Source organism: Anolis sagrei, chromosome 5 (genome assembly GCF_037176765.1).
Source record: "Anolis sagrei isolate rAnoSag1 chromosome 5, rAnoSag1.mat, whole genome shotgun sequence".
Lineage (NCBI taxonomy): Eukaryota > Metazoa > Chordata > Lepidosauria > Squamata > Dactyloidae > Anolis > Anolis sagrei.
In genome coordinates, this window is record NC_090025.1 from 180,638,306 (window position 1) to 180,665,475 (window position 27,170).

The window sequence follows — 27,170 nt, forward strand, 5'->3', positions numbered from 1 at the left end:
TCGCACAATTTGGACACTTTCAGTGTAGCTAATACATATGCAAGTTATCCTAGAATCTAAGGATCAGGACTTAAAGTAGATAACGGGCTCTGTCCCTTTCTGCATATACTCATTTACATCCTGCTCCTTCTTTCCTAAACCTTTTTCATTTGAGTCTAATTGGTGAAAAGTGGGTGCTAGAAATAATATCATACGAAAGCTGACTGGCACAACCTCGGGATTAGAACCAGACACAATGAAGACATCTGCCCTTGTGCTTTGCTACTCTGTAACTGAATACACATGCTCAGTATGGAATACATCACTGCATTAAAGCAGCGGATGTGGCTCTAAATGAGACATGTCACATTATCACAGGATGTCTGTGCCCTAAACTGCTGGAGAAATTATACTGTTTAGCTGGTATTGCACCACCTGACGTCTGTCTCGAAGTAGCAGTCAGAAATAAAAGGAACAAGGCAGTGACATCTCCGGACCATCCTCTGTTCAGACATCAGCCAGTATGCCAATGCCTTAAATCAAGAAACAGCTTTCTACAATCTAGAGAGATACTTGCAGGAACACCCCAGCAAGCAAGAGTCCAAAAGTGGTAGGCTAAAACCCGAAACCTCAGTCCATGGCTGATACCAGGTGAGAAACTCCCTCCTGGGCACACAGAAGACTGGGCGACTTGGAAGGCACTGAACAGACTGCACTCTGGCACCAAGAGATACAGAGCCAGTCTTAAGAAATGGGTCCACAAAGTGGACCCCACGACATGCAAATGTGAGAAGAGCAAACCACAGACCACTTGCTAGAATATAGCCTGAGCCCTGCCACATGCACAATGGAGGACCTTCTCACAGCGACACAAGAGGCACTCCAAGTGGCCAGCTTCTGGTCAAAAGAAATCTAGTATAATGTCAAGCTTTTAACTTTGTGTTTTTTTTAAAACATTATAACTGTATTCTCAAGCTGCCTCTGAAACAATAAATAAAAATAAGATAGATACTACAAGCTTAAAATGTTCCTGTCTTCTTTGTATTATTCGAGCAAAAGAAACATTGTGTTTGATTATGCTCTAAAATTGTTTGAAAATGCAGGCCTTGATTTTTAGGAGAACGTTTTCCCTACTAAAACAGAAACAAAAATGCAATAGTACATATATATTTTATTAGAAGTAATTTCATTCAAAAAGCAGGATAATGATAGAAATATATATATAAGAGTAAGAGTAACATTTACAGTGGATATAATTATATTAATGGGGGGGGGGGAATTAAGCGCTTTGGATATTATATGTCTGCTGTATTATAAATGTATTGTTTTACTTTACAAAAATAAAAAAATTAAGAAAAGCAGGATAATATAAAACCATTTCAAAGAATCAAAACATACTAAATCTGGGCTAGAAAAACCCGGACACTGTTTACTCTATGGTTTGAAGACTTTCTGGATAATAAGGCTTCAATATTCAGCATTGAAAGGAAAATCCGGGAGACTGATGCACCTAGAGAAAGAAAGTGTTCATCAGAAGCAAGAATCAAACTACATTTATGCTCATGTTTGTTTTGGAAACTGGGCAAAATCAGAATAATGAGTTTCAGTTGTGGTTTAGGTAGATTTTCTGCCTTGATGCTCTCCCTGGACCATGCAGAGCGCCAACAATAAGTCCCAAAAGGGAAAGACACCCAAAAGTGATCATCCTTCTATTGCAAGTTGTTTTAGTTGTTTCTAAACAAAGGTAAAAACTTTCTATCATTAGGCAAACATTTCCATCCCAACATTGTTGAATCAGTGCTGATATGGCAGGGTATATACCATTTCCTTCAAGCATAGAAGTGGGAGGTAGAGAGCCAGTAAAACTGCTAAATACATACCCAAATGCCTTCTTTTCTATATTGTTGGGTTTTTGGAATAAGGTGAAGCTCTATGCATCCACTCAGGCATTTTACCATATATACTCATATCTTTATTTCAGAACTTTGCTTGATTTATGTAAATCATGTTGGAGCATCTAAGGAATCAGTGCGTTTGTGTGTCAGCTGCAATATAATATGCATGAAGTGATTGACTGTGCAATGCCCTTGGAGATGGCTGACACTGGGACTTTTGGATACTCTTACATTTTTGTTCAGGCTTGAGCTATGCAAGTGCAGAGAGAGAGAGTATTTGAAGAGAGAAGCAGAGAGAGAGAAGGTTTGGAGTGTACTCTTGCTTCATCAGCTGCTGGAGGGAGCTTATCCACATGGACAAGAGAAAGACTATTTTAAATCTCTCATAAAAGGACATGTGAATTGATGCAACTGATCACCTTGTTCATATGTTGTTCTGAACTGCCAAAAGTAAACAACTTGCTCTTTATTGTTCATCTGCATGGCATATTTTCTTACTCTGGCAAGGCAGTGTGGGCTGATCAAACATGTGGTTTATTTTACATTACGTCATAAATCAGTGATGTCACTAGGGTCACATGTCACTTCCAGGAGGTGGAAGAGGAGGTGGGATTCCTCTTCTTTGATAGGTCCAGTTACTGAAGTACTAGTCTATATTAATCTCAATGAGACACATATTTCTGGTGTACTCTTTGATGTTTTTTTAAATGCTGCTCCTTACCCTTCAATTGTGCACGCTCTCCAGTTCCTATTAAAACCAAGGATGGTTTTCATTTCTTGCTCAGACAACTGAAAGTCAAACACCTGGCAAAAAGGATAAAGAGATTTGACAATGTCAAAAAAGAGCCCAAAGTGTCACAAGAATTGCAAAGATGCATTTTTAACATGGATTCCCTCCCCCACCCACTCCAAAAACAGGTCAGTGTAGCATACATAGAGGAGTTATTCCTATTTATCTCCCTAACATTTTGTGAAGTAGGTCAGATGCAAAGTAATGAATGGCTCAAGTGTATGTACTAAGATATTGGAAAAAGAAAGAAGGGAAAATATGTTTATAAGTGAAAATTTAAAAAATGGAAACTAGTAGTCCTTTTGAGATCCATTGAAGTGATATAGTAGAGGTGGGAGGTCTGCAGTTTTGAGTTTCTATTTGGTGAGGATGGAGAGAAATCCCATTAGATACATCCAGCAAGCTGAACATTGAAAACATCTCATTTTCCACTGAAATTGTAGCTACAAGACCCGGTGGTGCAATGGGTCAAACCCTTGGGCTGGCAGGACTGAAGACTGACAAGTTGGATGTTTGAATCCGAGGAGAGTGTGGGTGAGTTCCCTCTGTAAGCTCCAGCTCCCCATGCGGGAGCATGAGAGAAGCCTCCCACAAGGATGGTAAAACATTTGGGCATCTCCTGGGCAACATCCTGGCAGGTGGCTAATTGTGTCACACCAGGAGCGACTTTCAGTTTCTCAAGTCACTCCTGACATGGGGAAAGAAAGCTACAAGACAATTAGGGCTGAGAGACACCATGGCCAATTCACCAAGACTAATTTTGTTAAAAAATTATGTTCCTTTTTGTACTCACTTAATTTCTGTAACATCAAGTCCAATGAAATTATGGAGAATGTGGACATTTGTGTCACTTATGTGCTCCTTTTGGTGCACATTCCCTTGAAAAGAACTGCAAACACATCATGAAAGGAAAGGAAAGCTTAGAGAAGACAATGATGCTGGGGAAAATGGAAGGAAAAGGAAGAGGGGCCGACCAAGGGCAAGATGGATGGATGGCATCCTTGAAGTGACTGGCTTGACCTTGAAGGAGCTGGGGGTGGTGACAGCCGACAGGGAGCTCTGGCTTGGGCTGGTCCATGAGATCACAAAGAGCTGGAAGTGACTGAACGAATGAACAACAACAAAAAACACAACTAACTAACTCTATCTGGCAACAGTAGCGTGAAAGCTTGAAAAGACATATTGACACGTTATTTTTGTTTCTCTAGTAAAGCAGCAGTTCAGGGAGTTTCCACCAAATTCACAGCACATTACACTGACACTATTTGAACTATTTACCTAGAATGCCAAATTGTATTTGATATGATCCTGACAAGTGAGTCATAGCAAAACCTGGCAGATGGCAGTTGTGTTCTGCACAAAATGTGTCTTAGGTTGTGCCTTTTTAATTTTACATTATTCGACTGTACTGCTTACAATAATGGTGTCATCCCCTCTTCATTATCTGTTGAAAGCAAGTGATCTGTGAGGTAGAGCTCTCCAAAGATAATGTGATTTCAGCAGCAGCAGGATCACTGGGGATTAGGACAGGTTTTCGCCTGTCCCATTGCCCAACAAACAGTAAAAGGATTCTGGTTTCTCCTGAATGACTTTGCAATTTTTCTCTGATCCAACCACAGGCGAGAAGCAAATGCTCAAGATTTGTGTTATCAAGAGTGATGGATGTTTCTCAATCTAGACATTGAGCGAGTAAGAGAGAGAGCAGAAGGTGGAAAAGAGGGTGGAAGCATTGAAGAAATATGGAAGGGTTGCAGGTTTCCCAAATGAATTTTATTACTATCTCGTCCCTCCTAGTTTTTATATTGTAGGGAAGAGACACAGATGCATTGACAAGTGAAAAGTTCCCTATTGGGCAGAGGTTCTTACCTTCTAAGGTAAGCAATGTTAGATGTAATCACCCATTTTCCCCAGTTGGCATGGGTAGAGAATTACTGGCCTTCTAATATATCTTCCAATACATCTTCCGAGAGGGAATGCAACATTCACAGAACGTTGCAGTCTCTTACCTTGAAATTTTCCTCAATTCGTGAAGCGGTGACAGATTTGGGAATCACGACTACATTTCTTTGGATTTGAAATCGGAGCAGAACCTAAAGATAACACCAAACAAAGAGAAATCTCACCTATATAAATAAAACTGTAATGATCATTTGTGGGATTAATCTAACTCAAAAACCACTGATGAATGACACCAAATTTGGACACAATACACCTATCAGGCCAACGAGTGACCATCACTCATAAAAACACTGAAAAACACAGCAGAAGGGACTTAAAAGGCAAAAAAAAAAAAAAAAGCAAAAAGATGCTACAGTGTATGCGCAGAAATGACTCTCCTGGCAAACAAAACATACAATAGCATATCCACACTTTCTTCCGGACTACGGCTCCCAGCATCCCCTAGACCAGGCCCTTTAGGAGAGGAGGGTGATCCAAATGCACTGCTTCCAAGATGCAAGCTTTCATCTCCTTGGATCTCTCTGAGAGCATCTCAATCCCTGCATATTTCCAATTTCGTATTCCTGGACTGCAACTCCCTGCAATCCTCCAGATAGATAGATTAGATATAGGTAGGTAGGTAGATCAATCAGGAGGACTGCTGGGAGTTGCTGTCCAAGAATAGGTAGAGAAGCTCCACTGGCTGCCAATAAATTTCCAGTCCCAATTCAAAATGCAGATTATCACCTATAAAGCCCTACATGGTTTAGGTCCAGGCAATTTTCGTGACCGCATCTCCCCCTATGAACTGGTGCGGGCTCTAAGATCTGTCAGAGAGGCCCTCCTCTTGGTCCCGCCTCAATCTCAAACCGCCTCAAAGTACAGTTGGTGGGGACGAGGGAGAGGGCCTTCTAGGTGGTGGCCCCCCAGCTTTGGAATGCCCTCCCCAGTGAACTTAGACAAGCCCTTACACTACAACACTTTAGGAAAGAGTTAAAAACTTGTTTTTTCTAGCAGGCATTTGATAATGTTTAGACAGTGATTGCCATTCACTTAGCACTTTATATCTACATCCTGTGCATTATTATTATTATTATTATTATTATTAACTTTATTTGTACCCTGCTAGCATCCCCCGAAGGACTCGATGCGGATTACAAAGGCCAAGGCCTCAATACAACAATAGCATAACAAATACACAACTTAAAGCAAATCAAAACATTAAAGCAATAACAGAAACAACAACAATATAGCAGCTGGGCTGCTATATTGATTACATGGCTCTTTGAACTGATTCTATTTTAATAGAATTTTAATAGAAGGAGCCCCCGGTGGCGCAGTGGGTTAAACCCCTGTGCCAGCAGGACTGAAGACCGACAGGTCGCAGGTTCAAATCCGGGGAGAGGTGGATGAGCTCCTTCTATAAGCTCCAGCTCCTCATGCGGGGACATGAGGGAAGCCTCCCACAAGGATGATAAAACATCAGTTCATCTGGGTATCCCCTGGGCAACGTCCTTACAGACTGCCAATTCTCTCATACCAGAAGCGACTTGCAGTTTCTCAAGTCGCTCCTGACACGACAAAAATAAATAAATAATAGAAGTTGTTGCATCCAATTTATATACCTGGTTTATGTAATGTATTGATTTCATGTGAAGTATTTTATATTATGTATTATGTATTTTATGTATGGCATCTTTGTGTGCTATTTTGTAAGCCGCCCCGAGTCCCTATGGGAGATGGTGACAGGATATAAAATATTATTTTATTATTTATAACCCTCTGAGACTGCAGTGATAATTTCTTTATCTTTTTAGTTCAATGAGGCAATAATATTTATATAATAGGGAACTTGGTGCAAAAAAATTATGTTTTAGGCTGCTGCGAGCCATACCCAACAGTACTATTACTACTTTGCCTGTCACAGGCCTCAGACAGAGAAAGGACTTAATAAATAATAATAATAACAAGAACAAGAACAACAACTTTATTTGTACCCCGCCACCATCTCCCCGAAGAGACTTGAGGAGATTAACATGGGGCCAAGCCCAAGCAATTACAATAAGGCAAAATAAAATAAAACACATACAAAAACAGACGATTACATCAAGTAAAAATGCCCATCCTTTATCACATAGTCTTTTTAATTTAACATTCCAGGACCGGAACCTTTTTCATTCAGCACAGATTATCTAGGATGAACTCGAAAAGCCTGACTTGGCCATGGTGACCCATGCCTTAGTTACATCTATCCCAGTCTCCTCTCCCTTTTGTTCAGCTCTCCTTTGTGGGTACAGACCAGTACACTATATACACCTGCAAACATTTGAAGTGGCACCTTTATTTACTTTTCTCTTGTGAGTTGCTTTACTCAATTAGGCCTTTTCAACCACCTTCACTTATTAAACAAATAGAATACAAGCTCAGTATAAATTGTATTAACTGAGTTGCGGTACTAGGACATTTTATTTTTTCCTTTCAGAAAGGAAGGACAGTTTTGTTGTTGCTGCTGCACTTCGTTGCTTTTTAAATATATTTTTCTCTTGGCAAAGGCACCTGGAGAAAATGTGCAGACTGGAAGCTATATAATTTCAACAACAATTTTGGCAAATAAATTCTACTCCCATGCATGCTTTGTATTCAATTGTGAACCACTACTTTATTTTTCCCCAACCCAGCATCTTCTCTAATGATGTTCACACAACTCTCTACTTACCTGCGCTACAGATTTATTGTGCTTAGCAGCAATCTCTTTGATCTTAGGATCATTCAGAAGAGATGGATCATCTGGCTTGGCCCTAGGAAACACAAGCAACAAAAGCTAAATAACGAAAATTGCATGTAAGAGGAACACAACAATTTCCAATAGCTAGCCTGACCAGAGAAGAAAAGTCCTATATAGTTTAAAGAGAAATTTATGAATGGGTCATTCCCCCTTGGCCCAGATCAATGTGTTATCTCTACCATAAACTCATACGGTGCCTTTAAACTATCATCTGGTCATCTCTTTTGCAACAGAAATAACGTGTATATCCAGATAAATATACCCTGTTGTGTACATTTGGCAAAGTGGCAGCAGCCATAAAACAAAACAAACAAAACACTGTATTGTCTAAGGCTTTCATGGCCAGAATCACTGGTTTTTTTGTAGGTTTTTCAGACTATATGGCCATGTTCTAGAAGCATTCTCTCCCAACATTTCGCTTGCATCTATGGCAAGCATCCTCCTGAGGATGCTTGCCATAGATGCAGGCAAAATGTCAGGAGAGAATGCTCCTAGAACATGGCCATATAGCTCGAAAAACTTACAACAACCCAAAACAAAACACTGCTTTTCTCTTATACACGGATCTTGTCCTGAAGAAAATTGTAGCTTTTTTTGTTTTGTTTTACCTGAACTCATGATTCAAGGAGTTTGGATTTAGCTTAAAATCAAGGGACATGTTACTCATGTCCTTTGTTTTAAAATAAAAATATAGTTTTTTGCTGCCATGATTGGGGTGTGACAAAAAATTCAGCAAAGGGATCCACAAGGACAGTCCATGTGGTCCAAAACCTGCTTTATGGGGCAGTTGTAATGTTCAGAGTTATAAAAATCCATGTGCAATGAATCAATAAGGCAGAATGAAAATATAAATGTTAAGTATTAAGCACAGGATTCTTCTTCTGCGCCTCATGCAGTATTGTTCCAAATCACTTAAAGGCAGATTTGATGCTTTCACTGCTATCATAAGTCACACTAGCTTTATAGAGCCAAACTAGCAATCCCTTAATCTCACTGTAATACCTGTTTTTCCTATGCTGATGTGGTCACTTAAGAAGCCAACTCTGTAGAGTTCTGAACCCAGGACACATTTCATCAGACACAAAGGAGAGGAAGTTTACCCAACTTTTCTCACCATGGTCTGTCAGGAGACCCAAAGGGACTGTATGCTGTGATAGTGATCCCTTTGGAATGACAGTAATTAATCAGCTTTTCCTGGATAAGATATGGGTGACATTCAACCTGGAAAAATATGCAACCATAATTTAGTTCATGTCCTAATTTGTTTACTAGCAGCTATTACTTCTTACAAATAGTCAAATGTTTGATTTGAAAAGTCAGTAGTGTATCATATGAACATAGCAGGAATGCCTCAGAGGCAAATATGTTGGGAGCGGTGCTAGGATTTTGGAGAATATTTTAGGACAGCGTTTCTCAACCTGGGGATCAGGACCCCTGGAGGGAGGGGGCACGAGAGGGGATGTCAGAGGGGTCATCAAAGACCATCCGAAAACACAGTATTTTTTGCTGGTCATGGGGGTTCTGTGTGGGAAGTTTGGCTCAATTCTATCACTGGTGGGTTTCACAATGCTCTTTGATTGTTGGAGAACTATAAATCCCAACAACTACAACTTCCAAATGTAAATGCCTATTTCCCTCAAATTACACCAGTGTTCACATTTGGGTATATTGAGTATTCGTGCCAAGTTTGGTCCAGATCCATCATTGTTTGAGTCCAGAGTGGTTTCTGGATGTCGGTGAGCTACAACTTCAGAACTCAAGGTCAATGCCCACCAGATCCTTCCAGTATTTTCTCCTTGTCATGGGAGTTCAGTATGCCAAGTTTGGATCATTTCCATCATTGGTGGAGTTTAGAATGCTCTTTGATTATAAGTTAACTATAAATCCCAGCAACTATAACTCCCAAATGACAATATCAATTCCCCTCCCCCCATCCCACCAGTATTCCAATTTGGGCGTATTGGGTATTTGTGCCAAATTTGGTCCAGTGAATGAAAATACACCCTGCATATCAGATGTTTACATTATGATTCATAACAGTTGCAAAATTACAGTTATAAAGTAGTAACAAAAATAATTTTATGGTTGGGGGTCACCACAACTTGAGGAACTGTATTAAGGAGTCATGGGACTAGGAAGATTGAGCACCACCGTCCTCAGAGCCAAGAGACAAAAAAGCAGCATAGAAGTGGCGTTTCAACAAGTCCTTGGATGTGGTCTGTGGTTTGCTCTTCTCCGCACTTTGTAGCACCATTTCTTAAGACTCGCTCTGCATCTCGTGGTGCTAGAGTGCAGCCTGTTCAGTGCCTTCCAAATCACCCAATCTTCTGTGTGGCCGGAGGGCAGTTTCTCATCCAGTATCAGCCACTGATTAAGGTAGTGACTTGCAGAATGCAACCAACCAAGCAGGCCCGTAGCCAGGATTTTGATTCGGGGGGGGGGGGGGGGCTGAGTTTGATTCCGGGGAGGGGTTCAGGATCTACCCTAGCAAACCTTTTGTATCATTATCCCAATACCCCCATGCATATGGGATATATTGAGCATGGTGATCAGATCATGATATGAATAAACATAACAGTTTAAATAATGTACCAGTAAGGCCTTCTCGTGGACCACCCTGAGAATTTCGGTGGGGGGGGGGGGTTCAGTCCCCCCCCCCCCCCGGCTACGGGCCTGCAACCAAGTGATATTAATGATGGCTGCTGATAAAGGGAACAGGATCACCTCTCTATTTTGACTTGGTTTTGTGGAATTAAACTAGTTATAACTGCTTGCTTGCAGCATAGATGCTCCACCCAAAAAGTAACTCAGTGAACTGGATTCTTCTCCAGTTTGGGCAATCCACAGAAGGCTATTATCAATATGGTTGGAAAGACATTCAGTGGCATTATGTAGAGATATCAATAGTTTGACATATGTTTTATCCTCTTCTGCACCCAAGTCATCCAGGTCTTGGTGCTTTTCATTACTGATTTTAATAATAAATTCATTACTGAGGTCATTTTTGGATTTACCATGCCAAATTCCAACAAAACCAACACATATATATTTAAAACATGTTTATGATTCTCAGTTTTGTGGCGTGTCTAATCTCTTCACCTCAAATTGGAAGTGGTAAATCTTCTGTAAATAAATTTTGTCAAGAAAAGCCATGGAGAGGGTTGCCATGAATTAGGATCAACTTAAAAGCAATAGCATGAATATTCCTGTACTGAAAAAATATTCACTCCCTTTCGCAATCCCCTAAATGCCTCCGGTTTGCAATGCTTACCTGATTATTTGCAGGCCTGTGCTTCAACCCAGGTTTTTTCAGGATTCTCTCAATTTGTTCATGGTTGAAATTGGAAACCCCAATGGCTTTTACTAATCCAGCGTCCACCAGCTCCTCCATTGCCTAAAAGCACACCAAGAGCCAGATATTATCACATGGCACAGTTCTTACTGGGAATATACTATTCTGAAAGGTGTTAGGAGAGGGCGTGAGCATGGGAGGTTAGAGGAAATCTCTAACATACTATCATTACCTTTCTCTCTGATGCGCTATACTTCCTCCTGAAGGGAGATGATCTGAGAAGCATCTGAAGGCTCAACCACAAGGTGATGCTACATTTTTTACCTCTAGTGTTTCCCTATGCTTTAAAAAAGGTTCATGGAGGAACTAACACTTTTCCCAGTGAGTTACTGTATGTATTTATGAATAAGTTGAGGGCAGATTTGGGAGCACGTGCACAAAAGTATAGATTTTTATATGTAAGGTAAAGGTCAAGGTTTTTCCCTGGCATTAAGTCTGGTCATGTCTAACTCTGGGGATTGGTGTTTATCTCCATTTCTAATCCAAAGAGCCATCGTTTTTGGTAGACACCTCCAAGATCATGTGGCTGGCATGAGTGCATAGAGCGCTGTTACCTTCCTGCATTGATCTACTCACAATTGCATGTTTTTGAACTGCTAGGTTGGCAGAAAAAGGAGCTAAGACTGGGAGCTCACCCCTCTCCCTGGATTTGAACTGCCAACCTTTTGGTCAGCAAGTTCAGCAACTCAGCGGTTCAACCTACTGCACCACTTTTATATGACCTGCGGATAAATTGAGAGAAAAGCACCAGTGTGATCTCAGAGGCCAGTAATCATCACAATTTTTCCACCCATGCATTCAAAAAGGTCATGAAGGAGCAAGTATAGGCGTTTTGTGCTTCTTTTAGGTCCTCCTGGAATGGACTAAGCTCTTGCCTTTCATCACTCTACTCAGAGAAGGGGGTGGTTGTCAAAGGCTTTCATGGCCGGAATCACTGGGTGGTTGTAGATTTTTCCGGGCTATATGGCCATGCTCTGGAGGCATTTTCTCCTGACATTTCGCCTGCATCTAAGGCAAGCATCCTCAGAGGTAGTGAGGTCTGTTACAGACCTCACTACCTCTGAGGATGCTTGCCCTAGATGCAGGCGAAATGTCAGGAGAAAATGCCTCCAGAGCATGGCCATATAGCCTGGAAAAACCTACAACAACCCAAGGGGGTGGTTCATTTTTAATAGGATCTCACATTGACTCACGGATAAGTTGACCGTGTTTTTGTTGTTGGGTTTTTTGTTGTTGTAGGGGTGATAAGGAAATATGATGTATATACTCTGTTTTATCATATTTATTTACTGTATTGTTATAAGTGTTTTATTTTAACTTACTACATAGAGTGCAATCCAGTCTTATCAAGCCTTGTTGTTTGGTTTGGTATTGTGATATGGCCTAAGGGCTAATCAATAAAAAATATTGTTATTGTGTTGGATTTTTGAGTAATATGTTTAGATACATATATGAGTTTATAGTGTATTTTAACCCAAATCCCTCTCTCTGTGTGTTGTTGTTTTTTTTTTTTGTCGTGTCAGGAGCGACCTGAGAAATTGCAAGTCGCTTCTGGTGTGAGAGAATTGGCCGTCTGCAAGGACGTTGCCCAGAGGACGCCCGGATGATTTGATGTTTTATCATCCTTGTGGGAGGCTTCTCTCATGCCCCCGCATGAGGAGCTGGAGCTGATAGAGGGAGCTCATCCGCCTCTCCCCGGATTCGAACCTGCAACCTGTCGGTCTTCAGTCCTGCCGGCACAGGGGTTTAACCCACTGCGCCACCGGGGGATCAATTCTCTGTGTATTGACTTCAACAAAGGGAAGTATACTCTCAGTCATCTACATTTCAGGGGTTTATTCCAGGAATTGTTCTTTTTGCATGAGTGTATATAGTCCTTTTGAATGCTGAATATATGACTAAGTATGCTAGTGGATATTCAAAGTCATGATGGCAATTTTGCCATGGAAGAGCCTTAGAATGAATATGAAAAGATATTAATACCCCACCCCACCCCTAAATACAGAATCCTCTCTTCTCTACCAACTGGAGCAAGAAGATTAGAAGTATTTATTTATTTATTTATTTATTTACTGCACTTATATACCGCAATTCTCAGCCCCCAAGTATGGAGCAAAGAGCTATTAACAGAACCAACCATCACCAACAAGATGTATTCCACACATAGAATACAATCAACTCTTCTGAACAGAAAGGGAAGGAAAAACTGTAACATTTTAATCTGAGTCTTTCTTTCTTCTGGCACATGGCAGTTCGCATTTCATTTGTTCCATATATATTTGAAACTATTCTTAAAAGTCCAAGTGGATGTTCTTCTGGTACTTAGAAATTAAAATAGCAATTCCAGTTGCACACTAAATTTAAATTAAAACAAGAAGCAAAATAAGCAAATGGAAAAATCAGAAAGAAACGTATTTGAACCTGCAACATTTGCAATTAATAGAGAGAAGCAAGGTATACAAAAATCTTCCCTGAACGTATTGTTGTTGTTGTTGTTTACTTTTATGCCCCACCGAGGGGACTTAAGGTAGCTAACAGCCATAGACTTTGATCAATTTAATATAATAATAATAATAATAATAATAATAATAATAATAATAATAATAATAAATTAAACAGTATTTTGTATGTGAGGTTACAAATACAGTTAAATTACAATAAATAAATACAATTAAAGTGCATTTTAAAGCACCCAATCCCACCCACAACCTCCCCTGCAACATGCGCTTATCCTTCTCCAAACACCAGTGCTTGCTGGAATGAATACAGGACAAAGAGAAATGCTTAGCTGCAAAACATACCTCCCAGGTTTCTAGAGGATTTGCATTACTGCTTATGATCACACCTTTTTCATCAGTGGGAAACAGATTATCTCCAGCCTGTCAATGTAAAGCAAGAAAGCAAATGGGTTAATTTTCAGCTGTTTCCATTGCCCAACAGTGTCTGCAATGACTGTTTCCACTGTTTGGTTGGTTAATGCAGTGAAGACACAGCTGAGGAGTGTGCTGGCTGAATGTTCTTCAACTGTCTCCAAAACTGGACATCAAGAGATAAATTATAACAAACTTAATCGAAGTGGCCAATTGCAACAACATTCACACCTGCCTCAAGCAGACAAGAGTTTTCCTCCCACCCTAGTCATTCCACAGATTCTGATGATACCTAGCATAGATGTGGGCGAAATGTCAGGAGAACATGGCCATATAGGCCGGAAAACTCACAGCAAAACAACAAACTTTGTTTCATGCATAACCAGCCATGAAGGTTGTGGAGTGAACATTTAATCTTAACCTTCCGTTGTTATTTAGCGATTTACATTTCAGGATCTTTTGACACTATTCACTTTGTCCCCATATTTTAAGTATTATCTTATACAAATATTGTGTTTGTGACACAGGGATTTTTTTATCGTAAACCCATAACATGTGTTCTGCAAAATATCAATATTGCTTTTTTCTGTTTCAGGAGTGGGGAATTTTTAGCTTGCTAGATGTTTTGGACTATACATTTTTTTGTCGTGTCAGAAGCAACTTGAGAAACTGCAAGTCACTTCTGGTGTGAGAGAATTGGCCGTCTGCTAATTCATTCACACCAGAGAGAAGTGAGCCCCTGGTGGCGCAGTGGGTTAAAGCCCTGTGCCGGTAGGACTGAAGAATGACAGGTCGCAGGTTCGAATCTGGGGAGAGGCGGATGAGCTCCCTCTATCAGCTCCAGCTCCTCATACGTGGACATGAGAGAAGCCTCCCACAAGGATGATAAAAACATCAAATCATCTGTGCGTCCCCTGGGCAACATCCTTGCAGACAGCCAATTCTCTCACACCAGATGCGATTTGCAGTTTCTCAAGTTGCTCCCGACACGACAAAATAAATAAATAAATAAATAAATAAAAATAAGTAAAATCACCACAACCCTTTGCCACTGGATATACTAGATGGGTCTGATGGAATCAATAGACTGAAACATCTGCAACAGAGGAGGGGATCAAGACTTCTAGGCCCTTGGATAAGTTATATCTCATTACAAATTCTCAGGTTTTACCCTTGGGACTCATACTTCATGCCCAGTTCACTCTGGACGACGTTGAGGAGACCCAAGTGCCCTCAAACCGATCCTTTGGCATCAAAAGGAAGGCTCTGTACCTTCAACATAGGCCATTGGACTGGGGGTTGTGTTTGTTCCGACTTTCACAGCCATTGAGGAAAGAGGGAACAGGGAAAGCCTCTCAGCTGCAAAACTCCTTGGACCCAGGACTCCAGAGACTGTAATGTATATTTTCCTTGTCCCTTTTGAAATATCAAGTTTAATCCCCCAGAAAGATAACTCTTTGTCAACAATAAATACCATTTTGAGTTATCTGTTGTGTGTATTGTCGAAGGCTTTCATGGCCGGAATCACTAGGTTCTTGTGGGTTTTTTCGGGCTATAGCGCCATGTTCTAGAGGCATTTCTCCTGACGTTTCGCCTGCATCTATGGCAAGCATCCTCAGAGGTAGTGAGGTCTGTTGGAATTGGGACAATGGGTTTATATATCTGTGGAATGGCTGGGGTGGGGCAAGGAGCTCTTCCCTGCTGCAGTTAGGTGTGAATGTTTAGCTGATCACCTTCATTAGCATTTGAAGGCCTGCCTGAGCCTGGGAAAATCTGTTGCTGGGAGGTGTTAATCTGTGCCTGGTTGCTTCCTCTCTGTTGTTTTGCTGTTATAATTTTAGAGTTTTTTAATACTGGTAGCCAGATTTTGTTCATTTTCATGGTCTCTTCCTTTCTGTTGAAATCTGTTGTGTCCTTGTCCTTGACAGTTCCAGTTCCCTAAGGGGGGGGGGGGGCAAGGAGCAATCCCATGTCTCTTTCACTAAGAGCTACAGCCCCAGGTGCGACGGCATAGTTCCTGACACAGGGAAAAAAAACTGAAAAAGATCAATTCAGAATACCTTGAACGCTTGAGGCCAGTGAATTATGTAGAGGTCCAGGTAATCCAATTTCAGGTCTGCAAGAGTTTTCTTACAGGCGCCCTTCACCAGCTCTTTCTCATGGAACGTGCTCCAAAGCTGCAAGAAACAAGATTGGTAAACTCACTACTTTCAATAACGATCTTGTAGGTAATTTGTCTTAGTTTGAACCTTTGGTGTGTTCTGGATGAGTCTGTGTTCTTCCTTACGGGTCCAATTCACATCTTGGAAATGTTAGATATAGCCTTCTCTTTATCTGATCTGGAGAAGATTTAACAAGGTTTCTGGTTCCCAGTTTCCTACTAACGGCTACAATAAAATGACATCTCATGTTCTAAATTATATTATTTTTGAAAGAATGAGAGCTATATTTAGCTTGGGTACTCAAAACAAGTGCCTGTGTTCCATCTTGCTTTGATTTTAAGTGCTGTTGCTTGCACTGGATTCTGGTTGGAGGATCTAGGGGCGGGGGATTGCAGCTAGAAACACAGCCTATATCCTACCAACCTGATCTAAGCAGATCTAACAGTATTTTAAAAGAACAGGAACTGACCAGTCCTCTTTGATAATGGATCATACTAGGTGTATGATCCATTAAGAGGCTCATACACCTAGTTTTAGGGTGAAAGTACATTCATTCCTAAAATGAGAAGCACGTCGATCACATCCCAAAACGGCTTCTGCTACCAGCACAACTACTTGCCTGCTTCTCGACCAATGCCTTAAATTGGTTTGCTGTGAGTTTTCCAGGCTGTATGGCCATGTTCCAGCAGCATTCTCTCCTGACGTTTCACCCACATCTATGGCAGGCATCCTCAAAGTTTGTGAGGTTTGTTGGAAACAAGCAAGTGGGGTTTATATATCTCTGGAAAGTCCAGGATGGAAAAAAGAACTCTTGTTTGCTTAAAGCAAGTGTGAATGTTGCAATTGATCACCTTGATTAGCATTGAATAGCCTTGCAGATTCAAGGTTTGGCTGTTTCCTGTCAATTGAATTGATTTTAAAATCAACAAGACTTTGGATACATCTACACTGTAGAATTAATGTAGTTTGACCTCAGTGTTATGGAATCACAGAAGTTTTATTTTTACACGGTGTTTAGTAGGAAACAGCCAAACCTTGAAGCTGCATGGCTAGTCAATGCTAATCAAGATGATGAATTGCAACGTTCACACTTGCCTCAAACAGACAAAGAGTTCTTTCTCCCATCCTGGACATTCCACAGATATATAAACTCCAATTGCCTAGTCTCCAACAAACCCCACAACCTCTGAGGATGTCTGCCACAGATGTGAGTGAAACGTCATGAGAGAATGCTGCTGGAACATGGCCATACAGCCCAGAAAACTCACAGCAACCAGTGATTCTGACCATGAAAGCTTTTGACAACACAATGTCTAAAATGTTTGAATTTTTTTGGCAGTAATACTTCCCAAGAAAACCTAACAGTTTATTTTTCATTCAAGTTTTTCATTGAATTGATTTTGAAATCAACAAGACTTTGGATATATCTGCACTGTAGAATTAATGTAGTTTGACCTCAATGTTATGGATCCACAGAAGTTATACTTTTACAAGGTCTTCAGCTTTCTCTTTCAAAGAGGGCTGGTGCCTTACCAAACTACAAATATATAATTTGAGAATAATTTTGGATTGCATAAAAAAGATATAAGCTCCATGAAATCCTGTATAGGCAATTTAATAACAAGAGGAGGGGTAAGAATAGACATAACATAAAATACCTTGCTGACAATGAAAAGATCCTCGCGCTTTACAACTCCTTCCTTGATTTTCTCTTGGATTGCACAGCCAATTTCATCTTCGTTGTGGTAAACGTAAGCACAGTCAAAATGGCGATATCCCACATCAATGGCCTTTTTCACAGCTGCTGCTACTTGTCCTGGTTGAGACTGAAGAACAAACAGTTTGTTAATTCATTCTATAGACCTGTATCTTTCCCCCACACTCTTCCTTTCAAAATAATCTCATGTATGGCAATAGTCATCATACTGAAATAATATGATAACACTGTGCTAAATTCTGGGAAGTAACCACCATGATTTGTTATATTAGCTCCATATGAAATTTTAAATAGTCTCAAACTATTCAGCTTACCTTGCCTGTGCTGGTACAGCTGTACCAGAAGCTCAAATTTCCTTTCTTTGCATGGTTAATTGCTTGTGTTTGATTTGGCCATGCCTTTTGCAGCTGGGTTTTGCTTGTGTTTGATTTGGCCATGCCTTTTTAGGCTGCAGTTATGGGGCCTGCCACCTGCCTATCATCATTATGTTCTTTAGTTACGTCCCTTTCCCCAGGGTTCAGGAAGGAAAGGGAGCCATTTTAGCTCAGTCTTACAGTTGAAAGCTTAGCTACAGGACGTGAATCAGCTTCACCTGTAGAGAAGCTTTGTTTCTTACGAAATTCCGGGGTAAAACAGTGCCAAAGGACTCCAGTTGGAGAATCTACACAGAGACTTTGGCCTGGTAAGGACCTCTCACGGCAGCCATAACACAAATTGGAACCGGTTGTAGGGGCCCCACGCCAGCAAAGCCTATATACAGATTGCCCAAGGAGGGGTTAAAAAGGGTGTTCCTCTTAAAGAAAAAAACCCGTTAAAGAAACAGTTCATAAAGCCAGTTGCCTGTCCCTTGTGGACAAGATTAAGAAAGCCACCAGTTGATTCAAAGCCTTTAAGTATTTGTTTGACCTGTTGAACATCTGAAAAGTATTTGATTGTTTTGTTGAAGACCTAAGCAATAATAAAGGACTTTATTAAACTTTTCAAGCTTCTAAAGACTTTTGCATAGGAAAATCCTTACAGCCTCTCAGCTGAGGCACCCTGGCTTCCCGCTGGGCACAAAGAGCACGTCCTGTTCAAAAGCCAATTGCTATAGGCCCAGCGCGTGAAAGCACAATGCCAAACAACATCCTGCTTTGTAAACACAAAAATAGCAAAGAGAAGTGAAAGAAGTCCAGTAAACACATGCAATGTAAACTTTATCGAAATCCAAAGTATACAACACACCAACTTCCAGCCATGGTTTGACTTCGTGATGCATGGAAAGTAACTGTACAAATACAACCAGCAAATCTGATTCATTACTGAAGTGTAATGTGGAGTATAAATTAGATAAGGAAACATTAAGGGCAGCTGGAGATAAGGAGTGCCTTGCTTCTATTCTTTTCAGTTTCAACTACTTGAATTTTTAAAATTGTAATTATTGTTCCGTCTTCCAGGAGCATGGTTTACGTTGCCTTTTAGCTGCATGGGATAGCATTCATTTGCATTTCCCCAGGGTTGCTATAGACCCAGCAGCACCCTGGAAGTTAAACAGTATCAGAGCCTGGAAAGCCAGGCTGCAGGCCCTCTGCAGTTATTGGTTTAGAAAGTATCACTTTGGGTTTGGAGTCCGCCCTTTTTGCTGAGATTGAGATCTCCCCTGCCTCTTTTAGTAGAGAAAAGAACCTCAGATGTGCTGTTGGTCAGGCAGGGAGCTCTGAAAAACCCATTGTGAGTACAATTGAGTTATAGATAGATAGAATAGGAATTGAGCAATTAAGCAATTGAGTTATAGATAGTGTGCCATCACACCCACACCCTATAAAAATAAAACTAAGATGTGCTTCTCTCTTGTCTGGGAGGACTGTGGGGGTCTTTCTTTAGAAGCTTGAGCTTCCCAGCAACTGAGGCTACTACAGGTTTTGAACACCAAAACAGAATATTTATTTCTCAAAGTCCTTGCAGACTTGGCACAGCATGTCAAAGTTACAAACAAAACAGTCAATTGGTGAAACCATAGAGATGATCTTTCTTTCGGGTTGTTGTAGGTTTTTCCGGGCGATCTTTCTTTCTTTTTTCTTCAGTTACTGAGGTAACTCTTCCTCAAAAGGTAGAAAGTATCCTGGGATCCTTTCACCCTAACCCTGAGCTGCTATAGTTAGAAAAACAGGTTTTTCCCTATCTATAGCTCAAGGTTAGCTTTGGAGATGAAGTACTGCTCAATAATATTCAACAACTTTTCTATAACTCAATTGCTATCTGAGTTATAGAAAAGTTATTGAATATTATTGAGCAGTGCTTCATCTCTAAAGCTAACCTTGAGCTATAGATAGGGAACTCAATTGCTATCTGTGAAGCCCCCGGTGGAACAGTGGGTTAAACCCCTGTGCCGGCAGGACTGAAGACCAACAGGTCACAGGTTCGAATCCGGGGAGAGGCGGATGAGCTCCCTCTATCAACTCCAGCTCCTCATGCGGGGACAGGAGTAAAGCCTCCCACAAGGATGATAAAAAACATCAAATCATCCAGGTGTCCCCTGGGCAATGTCCTTGCAGACGGCCAATTCTCTCACACCAGAAGCGACTTGCAGTTTCTCAAGTCGCTCCTGACACGACAAAAAAAAATTGCTATTTATCTCAATTAGCTTTTTTATCTATATAACTCAATCACTATCTCAATCGTACTTACAATGATTTTTTCAGAGCTACCTAGCTGACCAACAGCTTTCTTTCTCTACTGAAGGAGGCAGGGAGATTCCAAAATGGAGATCTCATCCCCTGGAAAAAGGGAGGTCTCTACACCCAAAGAGATACTTTCTAAACCAATAACTGCAGAGGGCCTGCAGTCTGGCTTTGCAAACTCTGATCCTGTTTAACTTCCAGAGTGCTGCTGTGTCTGTAGCAGCCCTGGGGAAATGGAAAAGAACACTATCCCATGCAACTAAAAGGCAATGCAAACTATGCTCCTGGAAGACGGAACAGATAGATAGAATAGGAATTGAGGTATTGAGCTATTGAGTTAGGAGATAGAGAGAATAGGAAATGAGCAATTGAGCAATTGAGTAACTAAGAAAGGCAACTGAGATAAAGACAAGCTTATTGAGATACTATAGTTATTGAAGAAAGCTATTGTGTTATACAGAGAGAAATATTAAGATATTGAGATAGTAACTGAGTTATTGAGAAATAGAGAGAAATAGTTATTGAGTTATTAAGAAAGGTTACCTCAGTGATTGAAGAAAAGGGAAAAGAAAGAACATCTCTATGGTTTCTCAAATTTACTGTTTGTGTTGTAACTTTATCAAGCTGTGCCAAGTCTGCCAAGGACTTTGGAAATAAACATTTTGTTGATGTTCATATCTTGACTGGCATCAGTTGCTGAAAGTATTGAGTTATTGCTTCAAAGAAAGACCCGCAGCGGTTCACCCAGATAAAGAGAGAAGCACATCTTAGTTTTAACATTATAGCGTCTGGGTGTGACGGCACAATTATTACATTTGGCCCAGCCATAGGTTTTTAATGTTCTTGTGTTACTGTTAATGTTTATTGCTTTTTGTTGATGACATTTATTTTAACTGTTTTGTATTGCTTGTCTGTTATTGCTTTTTTATTGATGTGCTGTGGGCCTCATGTAAGCTACACCGAGTACCTTGGGGAGATGGTAGCGGGGTATAAAAAAAGTTTTATTATTATTTATTATTATTAGACCGTAAAGGACAAGTGATCTGAACAGCAGCCTTTGAGTAGGAAAAGACAAATTAAAACATTTTTACATGTTCCAGTTGGAGTTTATTTTGCCCAAAAGTACAATCAGTTCAAGTTGTATGTATTGCCGAAGGCTTTCATGGCCGGGATCACTGGGTTGTTGTAGGTTTTTCCGGGCTATATGGCCATGTTCTGGAGGCAATTTTTCTCCTGACGTTTCGCCTGCATCTATGGCAAGCATCCTCAGAGGTAGTAAGGTCTGTTGGAAGTAGGAAAAATGGGTTTATATATCTGTGGAATGACCAGGGTAATGTTTCAGCTTGACAAGAGGGATCCTCTCACCTCTGCAGGAGTCTACCGTGTACCATGCAGCTGTGGACAAGTCTACATAGGGACCACCAAACACAGCGCCCAGACACACATCAAGGAACATGAAAGGCACTGCAGACTTCTTCAACCAGAGAAGTCAGCCATAGCAGAGCACCTGATGAACCAACCTGGACACAGCATATTATTTGGGAACACAGAAGTGCTGGACCACTCTCACAACCACCATGTCAGACTACACAGAGAAGCCACTGAAATCCACAAGCATGTGGACAATTTCAACAGAAAGGAGGAAACCATGAAGATGAACAAAATCTGGCTACCAGTATTAAAAAACTCAAAAATTACAACAGCAAAACAACAGAGAGTAAACAATCAGGCACATCAATTCACTCTCAACAAGAGATTCCCCCCAGGTGCTTCCAGGCCATTGAATGCAAATCAAGGTGATCAGCTGAAACATTACCCTGGTCATTCCACAGATATATAAACCCATTTTTCCTACTTCCAACAGACCTCACTACCTCTGAGGATGCTTGCCATAGATGCAGGCGAAACGTCAGGAGAAAAATAGCCTCCAGAACATGGCCATATAGCCCGGAAAAACCTACAACAACCCAGTTCAAGTTGTCTTTGCCACAAATGTTCATAAGATAAACTCACACTCTGTTAGGGAATACTTGTAACAGAATGCATTAGAAAACCCTCTGTACGTTATTGCATTCTTTTTTTCCAATAGCTCTGCTTCTTTGACAAGTTACTCAAAGCTAAAGGAATCCACTGCAAAAGAGTTTCATGCTGGTACAGGCATCCCATTCACTTCTTTTTGGCCTCCTTCCCTAATGCAAGAGGCTGTTTATACACAATAAATGACTGATTTAGGAAGTTGTCTGAACAATAACTAGGTTTGTTGCAACTTTTTATAAAGGAAGGACTTCAAATTAGGATTTATTCATGGTTTAGAAATCATAGAATCATAGAATAATAGAATCAATGAGTTGGAAGAGACGTCATGGGCCATCCAGTCCAACCCCCTGCCAAGAAGCAGGAATATTGCATTCAAATCACCCCTGACAGATGGCCATCCAGCCTCTGTTTAAAAGCTTCCAAAGAAGGAGCCTCCACCACACTCCGGGGCAGAGAGTTCCACTGCTGAACAGCTCTCACAGTCAGGAAGTTCTTCCTTGTGTTCAGATCGAATCTCCTCTCTTGCAGTTTGAAGCCACTGTTCCGCGTCCTAGTCTCCAAGGAAGCAGAAAACAAGCTGGCTTGTAAGCTTTCCTACCTGTACACCATAGTTATTTTCTCCACCCTAATGTCTTTCCTCCTTTTCCATTCAGACCCAAGAGAAACTTGTATTAAGAACTACCAACAGAAAAACATGAAAAACAAATACTGTCCTGGCACATGGATTTTCTGCTAGAAGAATGGATAGAGCTTCTGCTATGTGCCTCACTTGGAATGTGATGAGAAAAAAAATACCTTGTCACTAGAAATGGGTGGGTGGAAGAGCTGTCAAGGGATCAATGGGTTTTAATGGTTTTCATAACTTTCAGGAACACCATTAGGGAAAGTATGGGTAAACCCAGGCCTGAGGGCTGGGTGTAGTCCCTTGGGCTCTTTTCTCAGGCCCTCCTCTCCCTCACCATCCTATTGTTCCTTCCTTTCCCCCTTTCCTTCCTCCCCTCTTCCTCCTTCCCTTCCACCCTTTCATCCTTCCTTTCTTCCTTCTCTTTCTTACCTCACTCTTTCGTCCTCCCTCCTTGTTTGCTTTCCATCCTTTTGTCCTTCCTTTTTCCCCTCTCTCCTTTCCCCTTCTCTTTTGTCTTTCCTTCCTTCTCTTTCCTCCCTCTACTCCCTCTTTCTCTCTCCCTCCATTCCTTTCCACTTTCTTGTCCTTCCTTTCTTCTCTCTTCCCTTTCCCGTCTCTTCCATCCTTCCCTCACTTTTGTCTTTCCTTCCTCCTTCCTTTCCTTCCATCCTTCTCTTCCACCCTTTTGTCCTTCCCTCCCTTTTGTCTTTCCTTCTTCCTTATCTCCCCCCCTCTTTCTCCTTCCATCCTTCCCTTCCACCTTTTGATCCTTCCTTCCTTGCCTCTTTCCTCCCTCCCTCCCTCTTTCTCCTTCCTTCTCCTTCCCCCTTCTCTCTTTCTTTTATCCTTCCTTCCTTCCACCTTTCTCTTCCTCTCTTCCTTCCTCCACTTTTCCCTCCCTCCCTCCTTTCCTTCCTTCCACCTTTCCCTTCCACCTTTTGGTCCTTCCTTCCTTGCCTCTTTCCTCCCTCTCTCCCTCTTTCTCCTTCCTTCCCCTTCCCCCTTCTCTCTTTCCTTTATCCTTCCCTTCCTTCCTTCCTTCCTTCCTTCCTTCCTTCCTTCCTTCCTTCCTTCCTTCCTTCCTTCTCTTCCTCCTCCCTCCTCTTTTTCCTCCCTTCCCTCCACCCTTCCCTTCCACCTTTTCATCCTTCCTTCCCTGTTGTCTTTCCTTCCTTACCTCTATCCTCCCTCCTGCCCTCTCTTCCTCTCTTTCATCCTTCCTTCCTTCTCTCTTCCCTTCCTTCTAATTCTTCTAGCAGGGAGTGCTAGCATGCGGTCCCCAAGTTAGAAAGTTTGCCTAACATTTGGGTCTCTTAAGAGTCTTGATGGCAGTTAATTCTTCCTGAAAGACTTCCACCAACACTGATCCTTCTTTGTGACTGTAGCAGGGGATCATCTCTCCAGTTCATATTTTCCATGTTTCCCTCTGAACTTTCAAATTATAGCAACCTTTCAAGTATTGCACTGGTCCGTTGTTCCACCCCACAATGGATAAGAGTGATCAAATATATGAACAACAGATGCAATTATCTCATAACCACTCCTTAACGGAAGGTTAACCTTTGAGATTAAGGGAACTAAAGGTTTTCATAACAAACAAATCCAAGGTGACATAGCTGACTGTAGAGTGCAGTGTAGTTGTATTCCACTTCCACTTTGTTGTGGTTGTGTGCCTTCAAGTTGTTTCTGGCTTAGTGTGGACCTAAGGCAACCCTATTACAGGGCTTTCTGAAAGTGTGCGACTTGCCCAATGGGTTTTCATGGCTGGTTAGAGATATGAATCCTAATGGTGACCTCCCCTGAATGAGAGACTCTATTATCAACAACCTTGCTCAGGTCTTGCAAACTTTCTCAAGTGAGCCTTTCCATCTTTTCCAAAACTATCTTTACTATCTTTCATCTTACCAAGCATTATTACCTTTTCTAGTGAGTCGTATCTTCTAATGATATATCTAAGCTATGACAGCTTGGCTTAGGTAATCTTGGCTTCTAGGGACAGTTCAGGCTTGATTTGCTCTAGGATCCATTTGCAGAATTTAGCCATTATGTTATAACAAATCTAAAGTTTGCCATGATACATCAAGCCAACGGGCTGCAATTCTAGACCTTTAGAAGCAGGTAAGTTTTTAAAAAAGGAAATACCACTTCTAATTTTGAAAAAAAAACACAGACTTTATTTGCAAATCTGTTTCACTAGGCACGATATCACATTAAGGTTGTCAGTTCAGGATCATCTCCGGTCCTGAGGTTCTGGGCCAAAACCCCAGGCCCAAAGACAATTCCTGGTGATGTAATTAAGTGTTATGCAATTTATTTTATTTATATACAGTATTTATATTCCACCCTTCTCACCCCGCAGGGGACTCAAGGTGGATCACAATGCACATATACATGGCAAACATTCAATGCCATAGGCACACAACATATATAGACAGGCACACAGAGGCTATTTAACTATTTAGCTTCATGAGGGTATGCTTGATTCTGGCCACAGGGAGAGCTGTCGCTTCACCATCCACTTGTGACACTGATGGAGTACTTCCTCATTCTTATTCATGTTCCTGGAGATTTTTATAGTGTCGTAAATTTGTTAAATTAGCCTACCCGCATAAGCGGTACCTAAATTTCCTACTTGACAGATGCAACTGTCTTTCAGGCTGCAAAGGTCGATAGCAAGCTAGATAAACAGTTGGGAGCTTACTCTGACCTGGGCTGGCTTTGAACTCATGACCTTTTGGTCAGTAGTGATATTAATACAGCTGGTTCCCAACCAGCTGCGTCACATTATGCAACCACAGGTACTCTTAATTTGTCATCCAAAAATAGATAAAGAGTAAGTGAGAGCAATGCAGAGTGGGTATCTACACTATAGAATTAATACAATTTAGCACCACTTTAAATGCCGTGGCTCAATGCCATAGAATCGTGGGATTTGTACTTTCGCGTGGAAGGCGAAAGATCTTGTAAATCTACAACTCCTAGAAATCCATAGCATTGAGCCATGGCAGTTAAAATGGTGTTGAACTGCATTAATTCAACAGTGTAGATGTGCACGCACACACACACATTTTTGGTTTAGAAATTAAATTAAAAATTCAATTAAACCTATAGTTTGCTGCAAAGGGTCCCTTCCAACTCTATATTTTGAAGTACACACAGCAGTTTTCAAACAATATAGCAAAGCACAATATCCTTTCTTAAGGCATGGAAAAAAGAGAACAAGCAGATTCAAAATAAACGTGAACATGCAAGCACTTGGCACAGGTCCAGGGAGTGTTACGCTGCTCATTTTAGGGGAGGTTCAGTAGGGGAAAGCCAATCTGGGCAGGCCATTTTTTTGCCTTTGTATACAGTGGCATACTAAGGAAAAGAAGCTAGAATAGGCATGGGCAAACTTTGGCCCTCCAGATGTTTTGGACTTCAACTCCCACCATTCCTAACAGCCTATCGGCAACAGAGCTGTCTTGCCAGTGCCTACCTTCCAGGTGCCCAGCCCCACAATGGGCATCTTGGCCTTGGTGTACAGCTCCACGAACTTAGCCATGGCTCTTCTCTCGTCCGAAGCCTGGCAGGAAACCCACCACTAGCTGAAACAACCACAGCGATGCACACTTTGGCTGAGTCACGGCAAGAAGCCTGTTATATAAGCCCCAGCCCAGCCTTTGCAAATGAGGGAGAGGAGCTGCCTTGCTGGAGAAATGCCCAGCTCATGTTTTCTTTGAGGGCGGAGCATCCTTTCAAACAAGCATTGAATGCTGCACTCTTCTGAGCTGCATCCGCACGGTGCACTTTTGATATTACTTTAACAGCCATGGCTCAGTGCTATGATATCATAGGAGTTGTAAATTTACAAGATCTTTAGCCTTCTCTGCCAGAGAGTGCAGGTACCTCGCCAAACTACAGAATCCCATAGCATTGAGCCATGGCAACCAAATTTGTGTCCATCTGCATTCATTTTACAGTGTAAATGCAGCCCTGATGAGCTTTGGCTTGGGCTGGTTCAATCGAGCTGCATCTTTCTGAAAAGGTGTGTGTCATGGCAGCCTTTCAGGTTGGCAAAGGGTGGTAGGGAATGGAGTAGGAATAGCACACCTTGGCTCAGACAGGGATCAGAGTGGAGAGTAGAGTCACAAAATCAGAAGAAGACTAGGGGTCGAATCATAGAATCATAGAATAACTGAGTTGGAAGAGACCTTGTGGGCCACCCAGTCCAACACCTTGTCAAGAAGCAGGAAAATCGCATTCAAAGCACCACTGACAGATGGCCATCCAGCCTCTATTTACAACGACACTGGTGCATCTACACTGAAGACAAGCACCTGTCCTGCCAACCCTGCTATATGCCTGCAAAACGTGGACT

General features: G+C 41.4%; 1 protein-coding gene across 1 annotated transcript; it reads right to left on the reverse strand.

Annotated features, from left to right (window-relative positions):
* Positions 1–1,133: 1,133 nt before the first annotated feature.
* LOC132775756 (aldo-keto reductase family 1 member B10-like) lies at positions 1,134–26,482 on the reverse strand. Its single transcript, XM_060776665.2, has 10 exons — positions 26,289–26,482; positions 17,430–17,597; positions 15,670–15,786; positions 13,541–13,618; positions 10,659–10,781; positions 8,502–8,608; positions 7,319–7,400; positions 4,671–4,754; positions 2,596–2,678; positions 1,134–1,489 (listed from the first exon to the last, which is right to left on the reverse strand). The coding sequence occupies exons 1-10, from the start codon at positions 26,352–26,354 to the stop codon at positions 1,447–1,449; spliced, it is 951 nt and encodes a 316-aa protein (XP_060632648.2). The 5' UTR covers positions 26,355–26,482; the 3' UTR covers positions 1,134–1,446.
* Positions 26,483–27,170: the final 688 nt, after the last annotated feature.